We start from the raw sequence: 20,150 nt of genomic DNA on the forward strand, positions 1-20,150 counted from the left end.
AAAATCATGTGTTTTATAATTATGTACAATTTCCCTTCAGTAACGCCTGCATAACGCTTTTATTAGTGGAAACATTTGTTTTTGTTTTGTGAACCTTAAAGGGCGAACACAAAATTATTGCGACACCGAAAATGTCATGCCAACTTTCTTATAATGTTTAAAATCAAACCAAAATTTTAGGGTAGTTTTATACATATATTTACTTCAAAAATCAAAAGAAAAGTTAATCGATGGAGTCTTGAGTGTAAAATTGAACACATTTTCGCTTGATGCCCTCCATCAAAGTCTTTACAGTGTCATCCGGTACCAGTTTCTCAGTTTTTTTTCCATTTTCTTAACATGTCCTTCTCGTCTTTGATTGTCTTCTTGCTCTTCCGAAGTTCCCGCTTTATCATTGCCCAGTAGTGCTCCACCGGGCGCAGCTCCGGACAGTTTGGCGGATTCATGTCTTTTGGAACAAAAGGGACAGAATTGACCTCATACCACTCCAGGACACTTTTAGAATAGTGGAATGATGCCAAATCTGGCCAAAATAGCGGAGCTTCGTCGTGCTGCTGCAAGAACGGCAAAAGGCGCTTCTCGAGGCACTCAGATTTGTAGATCTCGCCATTTACTGTGCCCTTCGTAACGAACGGCTCACTCCTCAGTCCGCAAGAGCAGATGGCCTGCCAAATGAGATATTTGGAGGCGAACTTCGACATTTTCTTCTTCTTAAATTTGTCCTCCACATAGAACTTGCTCTTGCCAGTGAAAAACTCCAACCCCGGAATTTGCTTAAAATCGGCTTTTACGTTTCGTCGTCCATCACACAGCAGCCATATTTTGTCAGCATCTTCCCGTAGAGCTTCCGTGTCCGAGTTTTAGCCGTCGATTGTTGCCGCTCATCGCGGTTTGGGAAGTTCTGTACCTTGTATGTATGTAGTCCAGCTCTCTTCTTTGCATTCTGGACGTAGCTCTGCGACATGCCGATCTTATTAGCCAAATCACGGCTTGAGACGTTGGGATTTGCTTTAATCATCCGCTTCACAATTCCCTCCGTCTTTTTATTCTCCGGTCCCGGTTTTCTTCCGGCTCCTTTGCCGTGGTCCAACGTCAACCGCTCCTGGAACCGCTTCAACACTCTGAAGACGGTTGAATGGTGAATGTTCAACATTTTTCTCAACTGCCGGTGCGATAGGTCAGGAAATTCCAGGTGTTTGGAAAGAATTTGTTCTCTCGACTCGCGTTGCTTCACCTCCATTTTCGTTGAATCGAAAAACACGACTTCGAGTTTTTACAGCATGTAAACAATACACATCAATGAGAAAGTGTGCAAAATTTGGTTGATTTTTACCCAATGGTAAAAAAGTTATGCCCTGTTGAATGTGTCGCAATAATTTCGTGTTCGCCCTTTAGTCACGGTTGTCGCCATGTCACTACCAAATCAATTTTCCGCACGTGAACTAGCTCACAACTTTATGAATATTATTCATAAAACAAAAGGTTAACTCATGATGTTGTTCATAGATTTAGGAACATTAGTTCACAAAATCAAAACATTCTGGACATTTTCTCGTGAACTAGTTCACGAAACTCGGAATTTTAGTCATGAATCCCTTCAATCCTCGTGTTAGTTAATTCATGATTCCTAATATATTAGTCACGATCCAATATCCGTGCTCGTGAAATAGTTCACAAAATTATAAAATATTATTCATGGATTCGCGAACTAGTTCATGATTCATAATACATGATCTACGATATATTTTGTGTGTTTGTAATATTTAAAATATATTCCTTATCATTTTCAATTTCATGCAATATGGTAATGAAATGAATGGTAATGAAATTTGGGGTAATATTCGTGGAATCATTTTTGTCCCATGAACTTTTTCATGAAATGTTTAGCTGCTAGCGGCCAGTAACAGATACGAGCAGTAGATATAAGAAAACTATTAGGGCCTCAAACAACGTTATTCATTTGAAATGGTTCAGTGTGATGTCTTGTCACCTATCAAATTGAAAAGTAAGCTCTATAACAAAATATTAGGAAAACGTGAACAAAAATTACGAAAATCGTGACTAAGACCCTGAAATCATGAACATAAACCACACTATTCGTGACAAAAATGTCAAAAATCTTAACTAAGATCCTGAAATCAAGAATTTATGTTCACATAAATCTCTACTCGTGACTAAAATATCACGACAACGTAAATAGAAATCACGAAAATCATGCAAAGCTTCTGAAATCATGAACATAAATCACATTACTCGTGATAAAAATATCAAAAATCGTGACTAAGATCCTGAGATCATGAACATGAATCACTCTACTCATGACTAAAATATTACGATAACGTGAATAAAAATTACGAAATGCGCGACTATGATCCTGAAATCGTAAATCCCACCAGTCTGACAGAAAACTCCGATAGCAAACTCGTGAATAAAATAGCACGGTAATGTGATGAGAAATCACAAAAATCGCGAATGAACTCCTGAAATCATGAACATCGTTTGACTGTCGGCTGTGTATTCCCAAATTATGAACAAGAATCATAGCAAAAACTAAACATGTCTAGGGAACAATAACAGTAACCCTACCAAGCATTCGAATGTAACGCCATGTATATACTTGGGGTGAACTAGTTTTTTAGAAACACAAATAGTTTCATGAATACGAGGTTTATTATTCACAATTTCAGGAATTTGGCCACAATTTTCGTAAATCGATCACTTCACGAAATCATGATCTTTTGTGCATGAATTTATGAACGGATTTTTTTCCGTGTACAATGCAAGTTTCTAACATTTCAAAACTCTATCTCCTGTTCCTTCCAAAATGGTTTGCAGTATTCTTGTCAATAGATCAATTTTCCATTTGTTCCGAATTCGATTGGCGTTCCAAAATAATATTAAATATGCATCCGGGAACGGGCACAGCATAGTGGGTAAATCGATTGCGTTGTACTCAGCTCACCTGGGATCGATTCCCAACCCCGCACATAGGGTTAGAGATTTTCCATACAACTCTAAACCGAAAAGAGGCGAATGACAATAAGGTTAAAACCTCTATAATAAAAAAAAATTGCATACAAATTCTTTGAAATTTTGTTCGTAAAATCCATGAACACTTGGACATTTTTGCAACATTCACTTACCATTAATTGTTAATTGAACGTTTATTTAGGGTTAGATGTGTTGAAATTTTCAAAGAATCGAGTAATATTTCTAACCAAGCAAATGAATAGTTAGAAAAACAAAAGTTTCCATTTATTTACACGCGCCACGGTTTATAAAAAAGAATAAATCATTAAATACTATATCGGTACATTGAGCTTTGCCAGAACATCGCTAACTACAGAAGAGCACTTTCAACGCGACGGCCACAGTTGCAATAAGCAAATATATCACAGGAACTTTAACACTACTGTTGGAACGGTAAGGAGATGGCGGTTTGATCATTACTTCCGGCATCGGTCGATAACTCCAGTCGATCTGGTGGGTTCGTACTATATTGGCGAATACCTTTGCCGAAGCCTTGGGAGTGCGTGTTCGATTGGGACTGCTAAAATCAACATGGTAAAGGCCGAACTTTTCGCTGTAAATAAAACGATCAAGTTAGTATTAAATTTACTCGCATTTTCCTATTAAATTTCTTACGTGAATCCTGCCTTCCATTCGTAGCTATCCATCAAACTCCAGGCAACGTACATCTGAACATTACAACCGTCCTCGATCGCATCCAGTACCGCCTCCAGGTAGGAGTTAAAGTAATCGATCCGCTTGACATCGTTGGTTCCACCCCGATCGCTGACACCATTTTCCGTCACATACACCGGGGGATTGTTGTACTCTTTGCGAATCCAATTCAGCAGTTTATTCATTCCCGATGGAACCACCTGAAAATATTACAATTACAAAGCTGATAAATAGTGGTGCATGATGTGATCCTATTCGAGTTAGTTAATCGACAGTAGCAAGAACAAGTCCATGGTCGATAACAACCGATAATAATGTTTACTGCCAATTAACGTGTAAAATATTTTCAAGTATACAGCATATAAACGAGAAAACTAGTTTTATCTAGGGTAAAAAACAAGATTCGCTGTTCTACAACGTAGAACAACACATAATTCTGTTGGGTGTTTTATGGTACAAGGGAATATTTTCTACATGAGCAGTTAATCACCGCCAGTTTGAAGATTATCTTATATTATAATCTATCAAACTGGAAACATAACAATTAGTAGATAAAGTTAAATATGGAAACGAAACTTACATGCAACCATACGGAACCGCTCTTTGGCCAAGTTGGGTCACTGGATTCCACAACACCCATATCATGATTGAAAGAGGGTACCGGGAATTTCGCCGAGTTATTTCTATCATTCCTCTGAACCAGCACCGACGTGTATGAGTTGATTCCAAAGAAATCTGCCGTTCCTTTGATCATCTCCACCTCTTCCCGAGTGAATTTCGGCAGTCTAGATTTGGAGAACCCTTGCTGTTTGCTCAGCGCAGCCACCCGATCAATCATCACCTGCGGGTAATCTCCACTCTCTGAGAAAATCGGATGAGCAAACCATCCAATATAAAACTGCAAGCTGCGTTCCGAAGCAGCACGATCTTCCTCACTACCGGTCATCGGTTCCGGCCAGGAAATGTCGGTCGTGAACCCGATCGTCCCATGCTGTGCTGGCATAAACCTTCTTCTGTACATATGAACAACCTCGGCGTGGGCTTTCAGCAAGTTGTGCCCACACAAGTAACTTGCTATTCCCGGGTAATCTAGAGCTGGAGCCATAAAATCAATACCGTACGCTTGCTCACAAACATGCCACGGTTCGTTGAAGGTCGTCCAAATCTGAACGCGATCACCAAACTGTTCGAATGCGACCCGCGCATAGTCCTTAAAGTAACTAATCAGTTCCGGGTTCGTCCAGCCGCCCAAATCCTGCAACCGCTGGGGCAGATCCCAATGATATAAGGTCACCATCGGGGTGATGTTGTACCTGATCAGCTCGTCAATAAGTCCGCTGTAGTAACGGATTCCGTTCTTACTAACGCTGTTCACAAATCCACTCGGCAAAATTCGGGGCCACGAAAGAGAGAAACGATATATATCGACACCCAGTTCGTGTACCATCTCGGCGTCGCGGCGCCACTGGAAACGAGATAATAAATGGTTAAACGGATCGCAAACTACAGTAAAGGTTTTTGGCTATTTAGTCGTGTGTTGACGGCATTGATTGCATTATTTCGACAAATTTTAATTTCGTGTGTTTTTATCATAGCTCTGATAAGGCAGCATAAAATTATAGATAGGTGCGATACAATGAACACATTCCGTCTATAAAAAGAACTGAATACCCGAAAATCACCGAGGATCACTTACGTTATGATAACTGTCCGAGCTGACATCGCCATTGCTTCGATCTTCAATCTTCTCCGGGTGTCGGTGCGTCATTCGGTCCCAGATAGACTCCCCCTTGCCACCGGCGTTCCAGCCACCCTCGATCTGGTAAGCGGATGAACCAACCCCAAACCGGAAGTCGGCTGGAAATCTCCTCGTAATCTGACCACTCGTTCCACCGCAAACCACGGCCAGCAACAACGCTATCGAGATCAATCTGAAACCACAGAAGAACGGACACTCCTTGAAATTAACTAATTTGCTTTGCGCCGGTCTAATACTATGTTAATCTATAAACACGCTTATTAGAGCAAGTGCGTATTCGTACTAAGTAAACAGTCTAATAGATTGCTTACTAATAGATGCGACAGGCGATAAACTATTGCTCGGAGCCCGCTTGTATAGCGAAGCACGAAATTGACTTATCGACACTCTTTACTGAAAGCCCGCTGATAAATCTAGCTAATAATAAAATCACGGCGAATTACGGAGCAGGTTCTACCCTGTCCCCTGAACCCGCCCATCTGATCTGTTTAGTGCATTGCTTGACGTGACGCTAGATATTCTACGCTAGGGGGGGGGGGGCTTAATTAGTGTTAATCAAAGCAGAATTTTACTACCCCGTTTCCTACCGAACTGCATGCAAAATTTATTGCCCCGTGTCGGCTGCCGATAAATAGTAACAACAGCACTTTACCAGATGTGCTTTTTGCAATGCAAATGTTATTCAAAATAAACCTCATAAAAAAGTCAAATAAGCAGAGAATCTGATGAAAAAAGAAATCATGACCAGATGCCGGATCAACAGGACCTACTATCGCTAATATCTGTGGCAAGAATGGAATTTTAGAAGGGAGTTTAGTGCGAAACACACGATTTCCCGAACAAATTAGGATAAAGTAACGAAGCAAACTCGAACGAATTATTCGAATCGCGAAATTAATGACTATTATAAAGTAGACACTGCGAGTTTACTTTGTTTCCTCCATATATCGACCAGTAAAGCTAAAGCACTAAAACTTCGAAAATGTTTCAAAGTTGGTACTACCAAACATGCTCCTGATTTCTGGAATTTTGTTTCGATAATAAAATTAATTCGTGAAAATCTATTCTTATTACAAGTTATTCGCGATTCTCCATCATAAACCGCGCTTATGGCCCACTGAACGAGCAGCCGCTGGTGCTCTAAGACGATTTCACTAGATTTTCAGAGCAGCGTGCACTTAGTGCACTAGCGCGACTGCCGGAAGGTTAACCATCAACAACCAAATGTTTATTAGCAGTCAAAAATACTATTCTCATATTTGACATGGTTCTAAATGCCATTTGAACTCGAAATGTAAAATATAGTAATTTTCTAAATATTTTAAATTTTGTTCCAACAAGAATTATATTGTTTTATTACGACCTGTCTATAAGTTATTCGCGTTCTCAAGCAAGAACAATAGGTTGTTTTTTTTCAAAATGCACATAAAATTTCCTGTAAATTTCCTTTCAAAATCAAGCTGATAGTTGGACCTATTTGAAAGTTACATGAAAACAATGAATATATGGATCAACTATAGGGTCCGATAACTAAATATATGGTTGAATCATATTATTATTGTTTTCATGTAACTTTCAAATGGTTTACAATATCGATTATAAGCATTTTGGTTTGAAATGGCATTTATAATTATATTCAAAAATAATTTTTTTAAGGATTATGAAAATATATTAAAAGTTGTTATTAGGAAAACTTTCTACATAGCTTACAAAAGAAACGTAGGGGATTCACTCTAACATTAATAGAAATTTCCGGGATCCGAAGGCCTAGTCTAACATACCAATCGACTTAGCTCGACAAATTGGGCCATTGTCTGTAAGTGTGTATGTATATGCTTATGTATACTAGAGTGACAAGAAAAAAATGACCCCTATCGGCCCATCCCTGACTCGATTTCTAGTCCCACCAGGGGTACTTGCTCCAAATTTAAATTGACAATTTACATGGAGAAAAACTACTACTTCACATATTCAACGTCAGGCGGCACTGTATGCATCGTATCATCACTGTAAGTGAAAATGAGAAAGAAAATTTAATTGTTCATAACTTTTTCGAAGACTGCTTGTCAATCCGGCATTGTTAAAAGGAGTTATTACACTTTCAACGAAGTGATGTCTGAGTCAGTTTAGCATGGGGCCTAGGAGTACATGGTTGTGTATCAGTACTCGATTCCCGCAACTTTTCAATGGAGAGAGATAGAAATTAGGTGTCTTTTACAAGGTTGTAGAACGGACATTAGACTGCCCAGAAAAATTATGAATTTTTGAAAACGCAATCGGCCCACCCCTGATTTGATTCCTAGTCCCACCAGGAGTACTTGCTCCAAATTTGAAGCAATTCGGACAAGTCTAGCTACTGGACCAACGTGCCTGAAGTTTGTATGGGATTTTTCGACAATTTACATGGAGAAAACCCACTAACTCGCATTTTTGGCGCTAGGTGGCACTGTGTGTATTACATTATCACTGTAAGTGAAAATAAGAAAGATAATTTAATTGTCTACAACTTTGCGGAAGACTGCTAGCGAACAACAAATTGAACTAAAATTTTCTAACCACTATGACTATGACTCGTATTATTTACCATAATTCTTCTGAACATACTATTGAGCTAAACCTAACCGTTATTTCAAAAAATGTTTAGTTCGTGGGAATCGAGTACTGATACAAAACCATGCGCTGCTAGGCCCCATGCAAAACTGACTCAGACATCACTTCGTTAAATGTTTAATAACTTCTTTTAACAAAGGCGGATTGACTTCGACAAAGTTATAGACAATTAAATTATCTTTCCTATTTTCACTTACGGTGATAATACAATGTATACAGTGCCACCTAGCGGTGAAAATGTGAAGCAGTAGTTTTGACATTAAAAATGTCTTACTCCACTATCTGGGGCTAGGTGTCATTCTAAAATCTAAACTATCTCCCATGTAACGAAACTATGTAAGGTTTGCACGCTTATAACTCCGATATTACTAGATGGATTTTAATCATTCATACACCAACCGATTCAGAAACACCTAACTTAAATATTGGTAATAATTTAATATCTCCCCAATAAAAGTAGACTTTTGGAATTTGGTAAAATTAAAAAGTTCACGAAAAACGGGAAAATTACCATTCGTGAGGCAGATTTCTCAGACACAGCCGTCAAGAGAGGGTAGCTTAGCTGCTCAATGAAACACGAAAAGTCATAAATAGAAGCAACGCATGTCCGTTTAAATCAGTTGTTGCTCTTATCCCATACGAGCAACGTCGTCTCCGGGTGATGCAATAAGCGCTATCGATTTTCGGTAACGTTGGCATTTGCACACACTCGCACCTAAGTGACTAAACCATATACGGTTAGTTTATAAATAGAGGTGACGCGTACCCGTTTGAATCAGTTTTTGTTCTTATGTCGAACGGGTAAGATCATGGCTGCAGCGTCTGGGCACTACAATAAGCGGTAGACGCTATGCATTTTCGGCTGCGGTGGCCGTGTGCGGATTTTTCGGGTACCAGCACGGTGTCACAGAATGATTTGCAAAGTGGGTGGGCGGGGTGGTTTGGATTTAATTCAATACGGTGTGTGGTGCTTAAGAGTGTTGCGTTTGAAAAAAAATATATTTATTTTTATGCATGCGAGTGCGTTGTAACTTGTTAATCCATGTTTACGGCGCTTTGTAGCTGCGTAGGGTAAAGAGCCTATTGGTTTTCATGTTTCATATTTCGGTTATATGTTTTTTATCAGTAAGGCATCTGACAACGTGTTTTTGTAGTTATTCCACTGTTCAGCAGCGTAGTATTTTATATAGGAGAGTACACTCAGGTTTTTTACGCGGATTTTGAAATTTACGCGGTTTTCATTAACGCGTTTTTTTTAAATTTATGCGGTTTTCATTTACACGGCCTATATCCCCTGCGTGAAAAATCTGAGTGTAATTGCATCGGAAACAACCACATTCCCAGTAGAACTTTTTGTTTTCTAATTTCAAACACTTTTGTTTCGTACTGCACACAACGGAAAATTTTAAAACAGAACTTACCGTCCCAGCAGCAGTTGATGCGGGTGTTCTTTTTCGATTCAAATTCAAGCCATGTCTTAAGCGTTACTGGACTTAAAATTGTTTTCCCAGTTTATCCAGTCAGAATATCTGTCCTATCTGTATTTAAAACACAGTTCTAATTTCGTTTTAAAGTATACAACAAATAGAACGGTTGGGTATACTAATTTAAATTTTAAAATAAATCTGTTTTAAATTTCATAACAAACCGCTGTACTGAAGATATAATTATGTCAGTCCTATTACCACATAAAACACCTATATAACAAAAAAACGCTGCAGAATTGGTTTAATAATACAATGTTTACACTACAGAGTTATAACACGTTTTAATAATTAGCAACAAGAAAAATGTCACCAAGATAGCATAAAAACCCGTTTTAACTGGTAGTGCGAACGTTGCATAACAATGTAATTTATCAAATAATTTCATTTTTTCCACCTTTAATCGATCAAGAAATACTTAAACTTAAGATTGTTTACTTAAGTTCATTAGTACATTATTGAAAATTTAAATGGAAAATGAAATTTCATATTTCATGGAGAATCTGTATATTTCCGTTGGCAGGCGTGGGCTTCCTCATCACAGCTCTCAATGTGGAACTTTTCTTTTGAATATATTTTCTAGACAGACCAGACGTGAGTCGATATGTGTGATAGATAAAATTCATTTGCACGCTCTTGAAAAAAGCTACATTTTTAATGTCACCGTGGTCGTGTCCTGTACACAACCCTTTAATTTTTTCTCCATGTAAATTGTCGAAAAATCCCATATAAACTTCAGGAGCATTGGTCCGGTAGCGAGACTTGTCCGATTTGCTTCAAATTTGCAGCAAGTACTCCTAGTGGGACTAGAAATCGACTCAGGGATGGGCCGATTGAGTTTTCAAAAATTTATTATTTTTCTGGGCAGTCTATCTTATGACAAGCGCCTTTTTGCCCATTTTGAGAAAAAATGCCAGAACCAATTCAGAGAAGTCAATTTATGCTTCTATAAATTCTGTATTAATCTCTCAAATATTACGATGATCGGTAGACTATATTGAGAGTTTTTGCTAAAAGTGTAAACAAAAGTCGCACCTGCACGTGTCATAAGTGTGTATTGATGACAAAATTCGTATGACGTGACATAATTATGCATGGAAAATTTTCTATGCAAATCTAGCATCAATTTTTAATTTTTGTTCATATCTTAGGCTTAATTTGGTCTAGAAACAATCGGTGAAATTGTAAAGGAAATTAATCAGGGAATCTAGAAAAATAGTACAGTGGTTACAGTGTTGCCAAACATATAATATTTCCAGTTTGAAAGTTAAACAGCATAATTCTCGCAATACACGTATTTTACATTTGAAAATTATTATGCCATTTTGTTCCTCAGACATTTTTTCATATAAAAACAAGTAAAACTTCAGTATAACTAAAGCCAATCCCTGAGATATAGTGATCTAAAGCAAATTTCTCCTTACGTTTCGCGCTATATCCCAGTAACCAAACAGAAATGAAAAATTCTTAAAAACCAGCTTGTAGAGATTTTTCAAACAAGGAATGTCGCATATCCAACTCAGTTTACCTCAAAATGGCGTTTGTCAAAAGATAGCACAACAGCGATGATTTGACAAAGATTGATTTATTCTATTGATCTTGTAACTTTAAAAATATTGTCAAATTTTTCATTTTATTCATTTTATTTTATTTTTCCTTCTTTTTATTCAATTTATCATCATTTTTTATTTTATTCATTAATTTAATTGAATTCCTTAATAGTGTCCATATTATTTATTTATTTTGTAAATTCCGTTTATTTTTTTAATTTCATTTAGTTTATATGTTTCGTCAAATTCATTCATCTTATTGATTTTAATCCTGTCAAGACAGATGGCCTGTGTTAAGCCACAGAGGACCAAGCGCCATTTTGAAATGCATGCTCGAAAAACGCCATCGCATCAAATGTAGCACTAGAAACACCCACATCTATATATTTTTGGGCACTCAAAGAGTAAACGAATGCAAATAAGTGTTCCTTAACTTTCAATGCTAATGATAAGTTATCGAAAAATGAATTTAATTACGAAAAATACACGAAAAAATTATGGCGCTCAGTTCGGTTTGGCTTAACGCAGGCCAGATGTCTTCCGTTTAATTTCACTATAATATTTTGAATTTTGTAAACAATTATTGATTTTATTCATTTTATTCATGTTATTCGTTTAATTGATTTAATCCGGGCGGGCATAGCGTAGTTGGTAAATCGATTGCCTTGTACGCAGCTCACCTCATACACTTTTGCACTATACTATATTTGTCCTCAGTGGAGAATAATTTAGATATAAACCATTATAGGAGAAAATTGTCTTATACCACATTTGCACATTAAAGGCACAAAACCTTTCACTAGCGGGACATCACGCAGGACTAGGAGTTTGCCGAGAAACATAACTAGTGTTTTCGATTTTTGGAGCTATCGTCAATCCGGCGATAATAAATTTCTGTTTCATTAGAAATGGTGACAGGACACCTTCTTCAAAACATCCACAGAAGCACTTTTCTAGTTTCTACTTGTCTTAACGATGAGTACAGATGTCGGTTGTTAAGCATTGCGTGTATCCAGCTCGTGTTCCATGACATCGTCCTGGCTCCAAAACGAATCCGAATAATACGTTGCCAAAAGCACCTTCAATGCCAAGAAAAACTCCTAAACCTGATTTCTTTTGGGAAAAAGCTTTTTCAATTTTTAGACAACATCGTGTAACAGGGTGATAGTAGAATTCCCCCGCTAATATACATATTGCATTGCATGAGGCGATAAGTTCACCCAAGCTAGCATCCCGAATGTATTGATCGATAAAACATCTCACTAGTTTGAGATGGAAGGAGGTCAGATGGATCAATCAAAGTCTCTTTGCCTTCTCATAAGTACCTTTGAGAATGAATTAAATAATTATTTTTCGATAGGCCAATGGAAGGTGTGCTGTTGCATGGCTATATGAAAACCCTTTTTTCACACTTTGTACACAGCAAAAAAAAATCATGTAACTTTACGTCTTGCCAGATGCACATAAAATGAGCGTCCGAACTCGCCTAAATTTGCATTTTATTATATGTAAAAATGTGAGATGTTCGGTTTTTTCTAGGTCTGAGTCTTACATCAAAAGAGTCACAATATTCTATTTTACATATCATAGCATGTAAAATCCTATTATCAGACAGAACAATACGTCGCTGCGTTGTTTACGTCAAATGTAATTTTCATTTTTCCTAAGAGTGTAGTGTTCATGTACTTTTTGAAGTACAACCGGAATGTTCCCGGATACGGAACTAAACTTGCCAGCGCCAATTTGACTGATTCGGTTGTCATAATTCTACGAGAAAATTTCCAAGGATCAGATCTACCCGAAAAGAACTCTGGGGTTGTCGTCGGCGATAGCTCCGTACAGCCTGGAAAATGTGTGTCAAAAAGACAGTTGAATACTCATCTTCGTCAGACGAGTTTTCTGCATTAGCAGCTCTATCTGAACTTACATGAAACTTATTAACTTATCTATTAAACTAGCCTCTTTGTGACTGCATAGATATAGCGAGTTGTGAGGTCAGATATAAGGCAAGGATAAAGATATATACACTCACGAAGCAGTTTACGTGAATTTGTAATTCCATTTTTGTTGAACAGGACAGGATTAAAAAGCTCTCCAACACAGAAGTTTCCTTTATGAAAATACGGTTCTTGAGATTGAGCTACTCTAACCAGTGCTGTGTAGATAACTGTACCTCACTATCAACATATATTGCACAACAAGAGAGAAATTCCACGAAGATCCGTCCAAAAAGCGCAATTTTTTAAAAGGGCTTAGACGTCTCTACGTGCATCAACCTAAAAAAATACTCTATTTTACACAGCAAAACTATCTGAGAACGAATTACAGGGGATGAATACTTCATTACGGAAAAAATATGCGCTGAAAAAAATATGTAATTTTTCATAAAAACAAAAATTTATTTTAAAAATTTAAATTGAAGTTAAACCAACATTTTTTAATTTTTTTATATTTTGTCAACAAAAACCTAAAGAGAAAAGAAATATTTTGAATGGAGAACTTATCGTTAAAAAAGTTTTTCTAACAATAACTTTATACATGTTTTTGAATTTCATACTAATTGACATACAAAAATGTAATTTTATTACAGAATATAATTCCAAGTATCATTTTAAATCAAAATGCATATAACAAAAATCTTCGAAACTGCGATAGTTTTCGAGTATTTGGAATTTCGCTCCAACAAAAACGATTGTTTCGTGTAATTATACCCTTTTATTACCCTTTTATTCGCGTTTCCCTATCATAAAATGTTTATCAATTTAAAAGACGTAAAAGAAACTTTTTCAATATATTCGGATCTTGGAGAAACCTTCAATAAAAAAGTTTCCCTAACAACTACTTTTGGCATATTTTTATAATTTATAAGTCAAAAATACAATATTATTTTTGAATAAGATTCTAAACGCCATTTTAAATCAAAATGCTCATAACAAAATTTTTCTGAAATATAGTAATTCTCGAGATATTTTAAATTTTGTTTTAACAACACGATTATTTTATTTTATTGCGATCTTTTCACAAGTTATTCGCGTTTCTTCAGCAACAGCAATAGGTTTTTCAACATGCCAATATCATTTCGTATAACTTTTCCTTTGACATCAAGGCGATATGGTAAACCATCTGAATAGAATCATACTCAAACATAAATTTGTATTTTTTACTGCAAATAGTATGAATTATAAAAATTTGTCAAATTTTTTGTTAGGAAAACTTTTATTAAAAGATTCTCCATGATCCAAATACACTGAAAAAGTTTTTTTTACATCTTCAAATTGATAAACATTAGATTGTTGACATTTTTTGATGGGGTAACGCGAATAACTTTTAAAAAGGGCAAAATTACACGAATTAACTGTTTTTATTGGAGCGAAGTTCTCCATCATGCAATCACATTCAAAATGCTTCTTTTCTCTTTATGTTATCGTTGACAAAATATAAAAAAATTAAAAATTGGTTTTTTGCAATTTAAATTTTTAACATAAACTTTTGTTTTTGTGAAAAATGACAACTTTTTTTCAGTGTATATTTTTTCGTGCAGAAGTATTCATCCCCTATAACTCGTTCTCAGATAGTTTTGCTGTATAAAATAGAGTAATCAAACAAACAAAAAATTGAAATTGATGCACGTAGAAACGTACACGCCTTTTTTAAAAAAATTCTCTTGTATCAAAATATTGCAATTGCCAGAGAAAATCATGAAGATTCATCAACTGAACACAATTTTTTTGTTCGAACCGACGATGGTCATATTTTGCGGTCGGCCGGTTTCTCATGGGATCCCTCTAGAATAATCGCACATTTCAGTACCGCTGGATATTCAGTCCTCGGTAACGAGGAACAACATAACTTGGGAACTCCTGTTTTCAGTCGCCTCTTACATCATGGGAACATGAACCTAATGGATCGGTTCTTGATTAAGAAAGTTCAACCAATCGGAGGCCACACGTCCTCTAGGCTGGTTTTGTCCGAAGAAAGAAAAGAGACTGGCATCAACCTCCAAGTGGACCACAGCTGGCGCTTAGAATTTTTTTTCGGCTGATTATCATTAAAAAATACAAGTATTTAAACATGCCCTATTTCTATTTTTTTTTTGGTTTTAAAGTTATGAGTGTCAAAATTGTGTACCATATTTTTAATGTGAAAACTAATATCTCATTTACTATTATATTTAATTGTAATCTCCTAGTATTAGAAAAGAATGAAATTGGCACCGCCAAGCTAACGCATCGTACCTTACAGGGTCAAATAAACGAACGAAATAAAAAATGCACTGCAAGAAAAGCCAAATACAAAATAAAAAATCGAACTTTTTGTACCATTCTATATAGGAATTTCACACGTGATTAGTAATATTATTATCAATTAGTATGTCCAAATCCGGAGCTCCGATCAACAACAATATTCACAATCTAGAGTTTAGACGAACTGAATCAAATGGTATGTGAGTCTAGGTCTTCCCAAACTACAGAACATGTTTTTGGAGAATTTGCATAGTCTTTCTATATGTGATCGATAAAAATTATTATAATTTTTGTGTGCCCACTTATTACCAATTACACACTTTATTTCTTCGTGTTTGTCTATTCGAGCGTACTCCAGTAAACAGAAAATGTCACGACATTGTTGCAACAACAAGTATAAGGTGGATGATTGTGATAAATGTAGTTCAATGTTGATGACGGGATTGTGCAATTACAATTCAACTACGAATATTTTAAAAACAAGTTCACAAATTAAAATCAAATTATCCAGTAAATATAAGTACACAGTGTTAAGATAATAATTGCACACTACTCTAGCGCATTTTATTATAGAAATAAAACTGTTGCATAGATTAGCCTTTCGACAATGTCTACGTTAGCTAAGTCGAAAGTGCTGATCAAACACAAAACCTAAAACACATAGCAGAAATTCCAGCATCGTTCATGCTTCCTCCCACCATTCAACCGATACTACAAGTAACACAACAAATATCTTCATCAAGTTCATTGCTATCTGCCAAGTCAATCGCCAATCAAAATCACCCTTGTGTCTAGAACAGTATGCGTGTTTATAGCTCCGATAGATACTAGGCCATGCACGGCGGCGGCAGCAGCAGCATGACCTTCAAAAGCAACAATGTACTAATATGCTCAACGTTAACCCTAACGTGCTTCAAACTGCTAACCTAACCCCACTGAAGTGCAATGTGATCTCGTATGTCACCTACATCATATGGTAGCAGCTATGAACTGTCGTCGTAGAAATTGATCGATGAGCTATCAGTCTTCGCCCCCGCAGAGCGCGCATCACCAGGATATTCATAATTTTCTGTTTAAGCTTTTTACACACTGAACTTTATAGTATTTTTTTAATTGTTGACACGATCGTAACACTTTAATCGCCTGCCTTAAAACGTGTGGCACGTGTTTCGGTCAAACGAACATTTGAATAATTGCACTGCGCTACACCACACACTCTCGACGAACTATATTGACACTAATTTAAGCGCCTAGTCGTGACACCGTTGTAAAAAAAATCGCAACCCGCGAAATATGGATCCGACAGGGTATGTAATTGATTATATCGGCAGACGTCCGACGCACGCATCCGCGATCACTTGGTACTGCTCACACACTGTTTCGTCGCGTCGCTTGGTGGTGCAACGTGCCTCGCTACAAACCGTGGCTTCTCCACAACTCCCCGACGCGATATGCTTTGGCAGTCGAGACGGGCAAGCACCTGTACAGCCTAATGAGGGTATGAAAATCAACTAAGCGCTGCTGTTGATCTCAATGAGGTATTTATATGAACTGTAGCACGAAAAGAACAAATCGCGACTGGCGAACGAGAAGTCATGGAACGGATGGGATCCATGTAGATACCTTTAGTATTTTTTTTCCTTCCGAATAAACGCGTTTAATCAATACGACTAGTTGTCAGTGTTTCCTTTCAGAAACGATAGCAAATAACCAATCTCGATCCAGTGCGTCTGACTCAAAACAGAGACCTGTTTCAGTGGGACTTTTCCATGGCAGTGAACTCTCCATTAGGCACACCGATATAGGATTACATTTTATTCACTGGAGATTTGCTGTTGGGTGGGATCATTGGGGTTGACACATCTCTGGAAGTGCACTGGCTTGACGATAGTAATAAAATTTCTTCAAATGCAATGGGTGCAACGGTAAAAAATGCAGAAATAGACAATTTGCCAGTGAAACGCTAAGGAACACTCCTTGAATATATTTACATACAAGCACCTAGTAAAGTACCTCCATTTCTTTCAACCCAATAACCGTTGACCCGAATAGCTATAACCCGAGTATAATCAAAATACAACATTTACTTAAAGCTGCCTTAAGACTATTTGGGGCCCTTGGACACCATTGCATTAAGAAACGCCTAAAATTGATAGCATTTCAGTAGCTGTGGGAAACACTTGTTTTTAAGCACCGAATACCACACATAGAAAATTTATTTAACATCACCAATATTGAGTCAGCTGTATCGATTTTCACTGGTAGCTTTTGGTAAAGGATGACTAAGAAGCGTGCGAGATAGTAATAAATTTAGAACGGGAAACTAAACTACTAAATGGACAGGCCTATTTGTATCATTTGCCTGCCCGGTAACTTACGTAGATGGTATAGATTTGCTGATAGACACGAATATCTACACAAATACAATTCCTGCAAATAAAACTATCAATCTATTTTTATGCTGCTTCATAATGTTATAATCTCATATCTGGAGATGTTATTGGTTTTTAATCAGTCATAAACATGTATAAACGTAATTGGATTTCATCGGACACTTTAAAATAGTGATCAAATCAGTGACCTCGTGACAGTTGTCATCAATCTTTTTGCCTTTCTCAATAGAAAGGTATTACAATTGCTCTAAAAACCGACTTTTTAAAGGAGGCTCGGAGGGCCGAGTAACATATACCATTCGATTCAGTTCGTCAAGCTCGGCAAATGTTTGTGTGTGTATGTATGTATGTGTGCATCACTTCGTTAAAAGTTTAATAACTTCTTTTAATAAAGTCGGATTGACTAGATGTCTTCGACAAAGTTGTAGACAATTAAATTATCTTTCTTATTTTCACTTACTGTGATAACACAATGCATACAGTGCCACCTAGCGGCGAAAATGCGAGCTGGTGAGTTTTCTCCATGTAAATTGTTGAAAATTCCCATACAAACTTCAGCCACGCTGGTCCGGTAGTTAGACTTGTCCGATTTGCTTCAAATTTAGTGCAAGTACTCCTGGTGGGACTAGGAATCGACTCAGAGGTGGGCCGATATGGGTCATTTTTTTCCTGTCACTCTAGTGTGCATGTGCGTCTGTGTGTATGTGACCAAAAATGTCACTCATTTTTCTCAGAGATGGCTGAACCGATTTTGACAATCTTAGTCTCAAATGAAAGGTGCAACGTTCTCATAGACTGCAATAGAATTTCCAATGGATCCGACTTCCGGTTCCGGAATTACAGGGTGGTGAGCACGATCACGCAGAAAATGTCGATTTTAATAAATTCTGCAATGAATGTATAAAGGTGAAAATTTTTCCAAAATATGACCACAACTGATTTGATTTGTAGTATTAGGTCACTAACATCCATTCAAAGTCCCTTTGGCCAAATTGACCACCATCATCGGTTCCGAAAGCCCCGGCGGAAGTATCTAAATTCAGAATAACAGTCACATCGGTTTCTCGGAGATGGCTAAACCGATTCAACCAAACTTAGTCTTAAATGAAAGGTATTGCGCCTTCGTAACTGGCTATTTAATTTCATCCCGATCCGACTTCCGGTTCTGGAGTTACGAGTTGTGGAGTGCGATCACATAGCAAATTGCGATTCAAACCGATTCTCCGATGAAAGCAAAAAAGGTAAAAATTTCGCTAAAATGTCTCTCAAATAATTTAAATTTGCTGTTCTAGGTCACCAACGGCCAACCAAACTTTCGTTGACTACATTGACCACCATAGACGATTCCGGAAGTGCCCGGGAAAAACCGCCATCTTTCAAAATGAACGAACTCACATCAGTTTCCCAGAAATGGTTGGGCCGATTTTCACAAACTTAGTCTCAAATGATATAATATCCCCACAGATGTCTATAAAATTTTGTACGGATCGCTTATATGGTTCCGGAAATATAGACTAAACCGTCCGGTCACATATGAAATTTCCATATAAGCCGGATCTCATGAAAGTTCAGAATTTTTTTTCAAAGGGGGGACCCCATGAAAGTTCAGAAATCGAATTCGTATTTTTGATGCCAAACATCTTTAAAATGCATGAAACGTCGAGATTTTATGTTAACTCGAATTTTTTTTATAAAAATCGACTTTTTGGAACTCCTTTTTTCAATGCAATATTACCATGGCTGGTTTTTCTTTTGCAAAATTTTAGAACTCGAATAATGATTTTTTTTTTTCTAACATATAGTTGTCAAGTCATGTGTAATAAAATTGTATGTATACATTTGAATGCTTTTAATAAATATAAGCAACTAAAAAATTCTCGTGTTCATGATTGAGAAAGGCACAGTTGCACCGCTAGGTGGATTAAAACAGTTTGCGAGACACTATACGCGTTTGTGAAGTAAGAAAGAGCGACCAGTTCGTTAATTGTTAATTGTGAGTCGATAGTTGAGACGTCGGGGGCGTGGTCAACGGAATCCTCGAGGAGTGGTGTTTCGACAGCAAACCTCGGGTAGACACATTTGCCTACAGCGGTGGAAGAATTCGAGAGGAATCGCTCCTCTAGTTTGATATCGTCAGGCAACTCAGGAGAAGTGACACAGGTTGGGTTGGGTTGGGGTTGTTCTATTTGTCTACCACAGAAGCGGTACAACGAAGAAAGGGAACAAGTGACACCGAAGAGTGTGGCATCAACAGGTGTGGTTTTCACAGCAAGCCACATTTGTTTACCGCGGTGGCGGAAACTGAGAGAGAGCGTGGTGAAGATACCAACGGGAAGAGCTTGGAAGTGTCACAGGTAGGCCTATTTGTTTACCGCAAAAGCAACGCGCCGAAGAAGGACAGCAGGTGACAGAAGATAACAACTGTA

General features: G+C 37.3%; 1 protein-coding gene across 1 annotated transcript; it reads right to left on the reverse strand.

Annotated features, from left to right (window-relative positions):
• Positions 1 to 3,226: 3,226 nt before the first annotated feature.
• LOC131689025 (myrosinase 1) lies at positions 3,227 to 16,833 on the reverse strand. The gene is made up of 5 exons (XM_058973760.1): positions 16,300 to 16,833; positions 5,381 to 5,615; positions 4,265 to 5,149; positions 3,646 to 3,884; positions 3,227 to 3,583 (listed from the first exon to the last, which is right to left on the reverse strand). The coding sequence occupies exons 1-5, from the start codon at positions 16,392 to 16,394 to the stop codon at positions 3,337 to 3,339; spliced, it is 1,701 nt and encodes a 566-aa protein (XP_058829743.1). The 5' UTR covers positions 16,395 to 16,833; the 3' UTR covers positions 3,227 to 3,336.
• Between the last annotated feature and the right edge of the window lie 3,317 nt (positions 16,834 to 20,150).

This window comes from Topomyia yanbarensis, chromosome 3, assembly GCF_030247195.1.
Source record: "Topomyia yanbarensis strain Yona2022 chromosome 3, ASM3024719v1, whole genome shotgun sequence".
NCBI classification, from domain to species: Eukaryota; Metazoa; Arthropoda; class Insecta; order Diptera; family Culicidae; genus Topomyia; species Topomyia yanbarensis.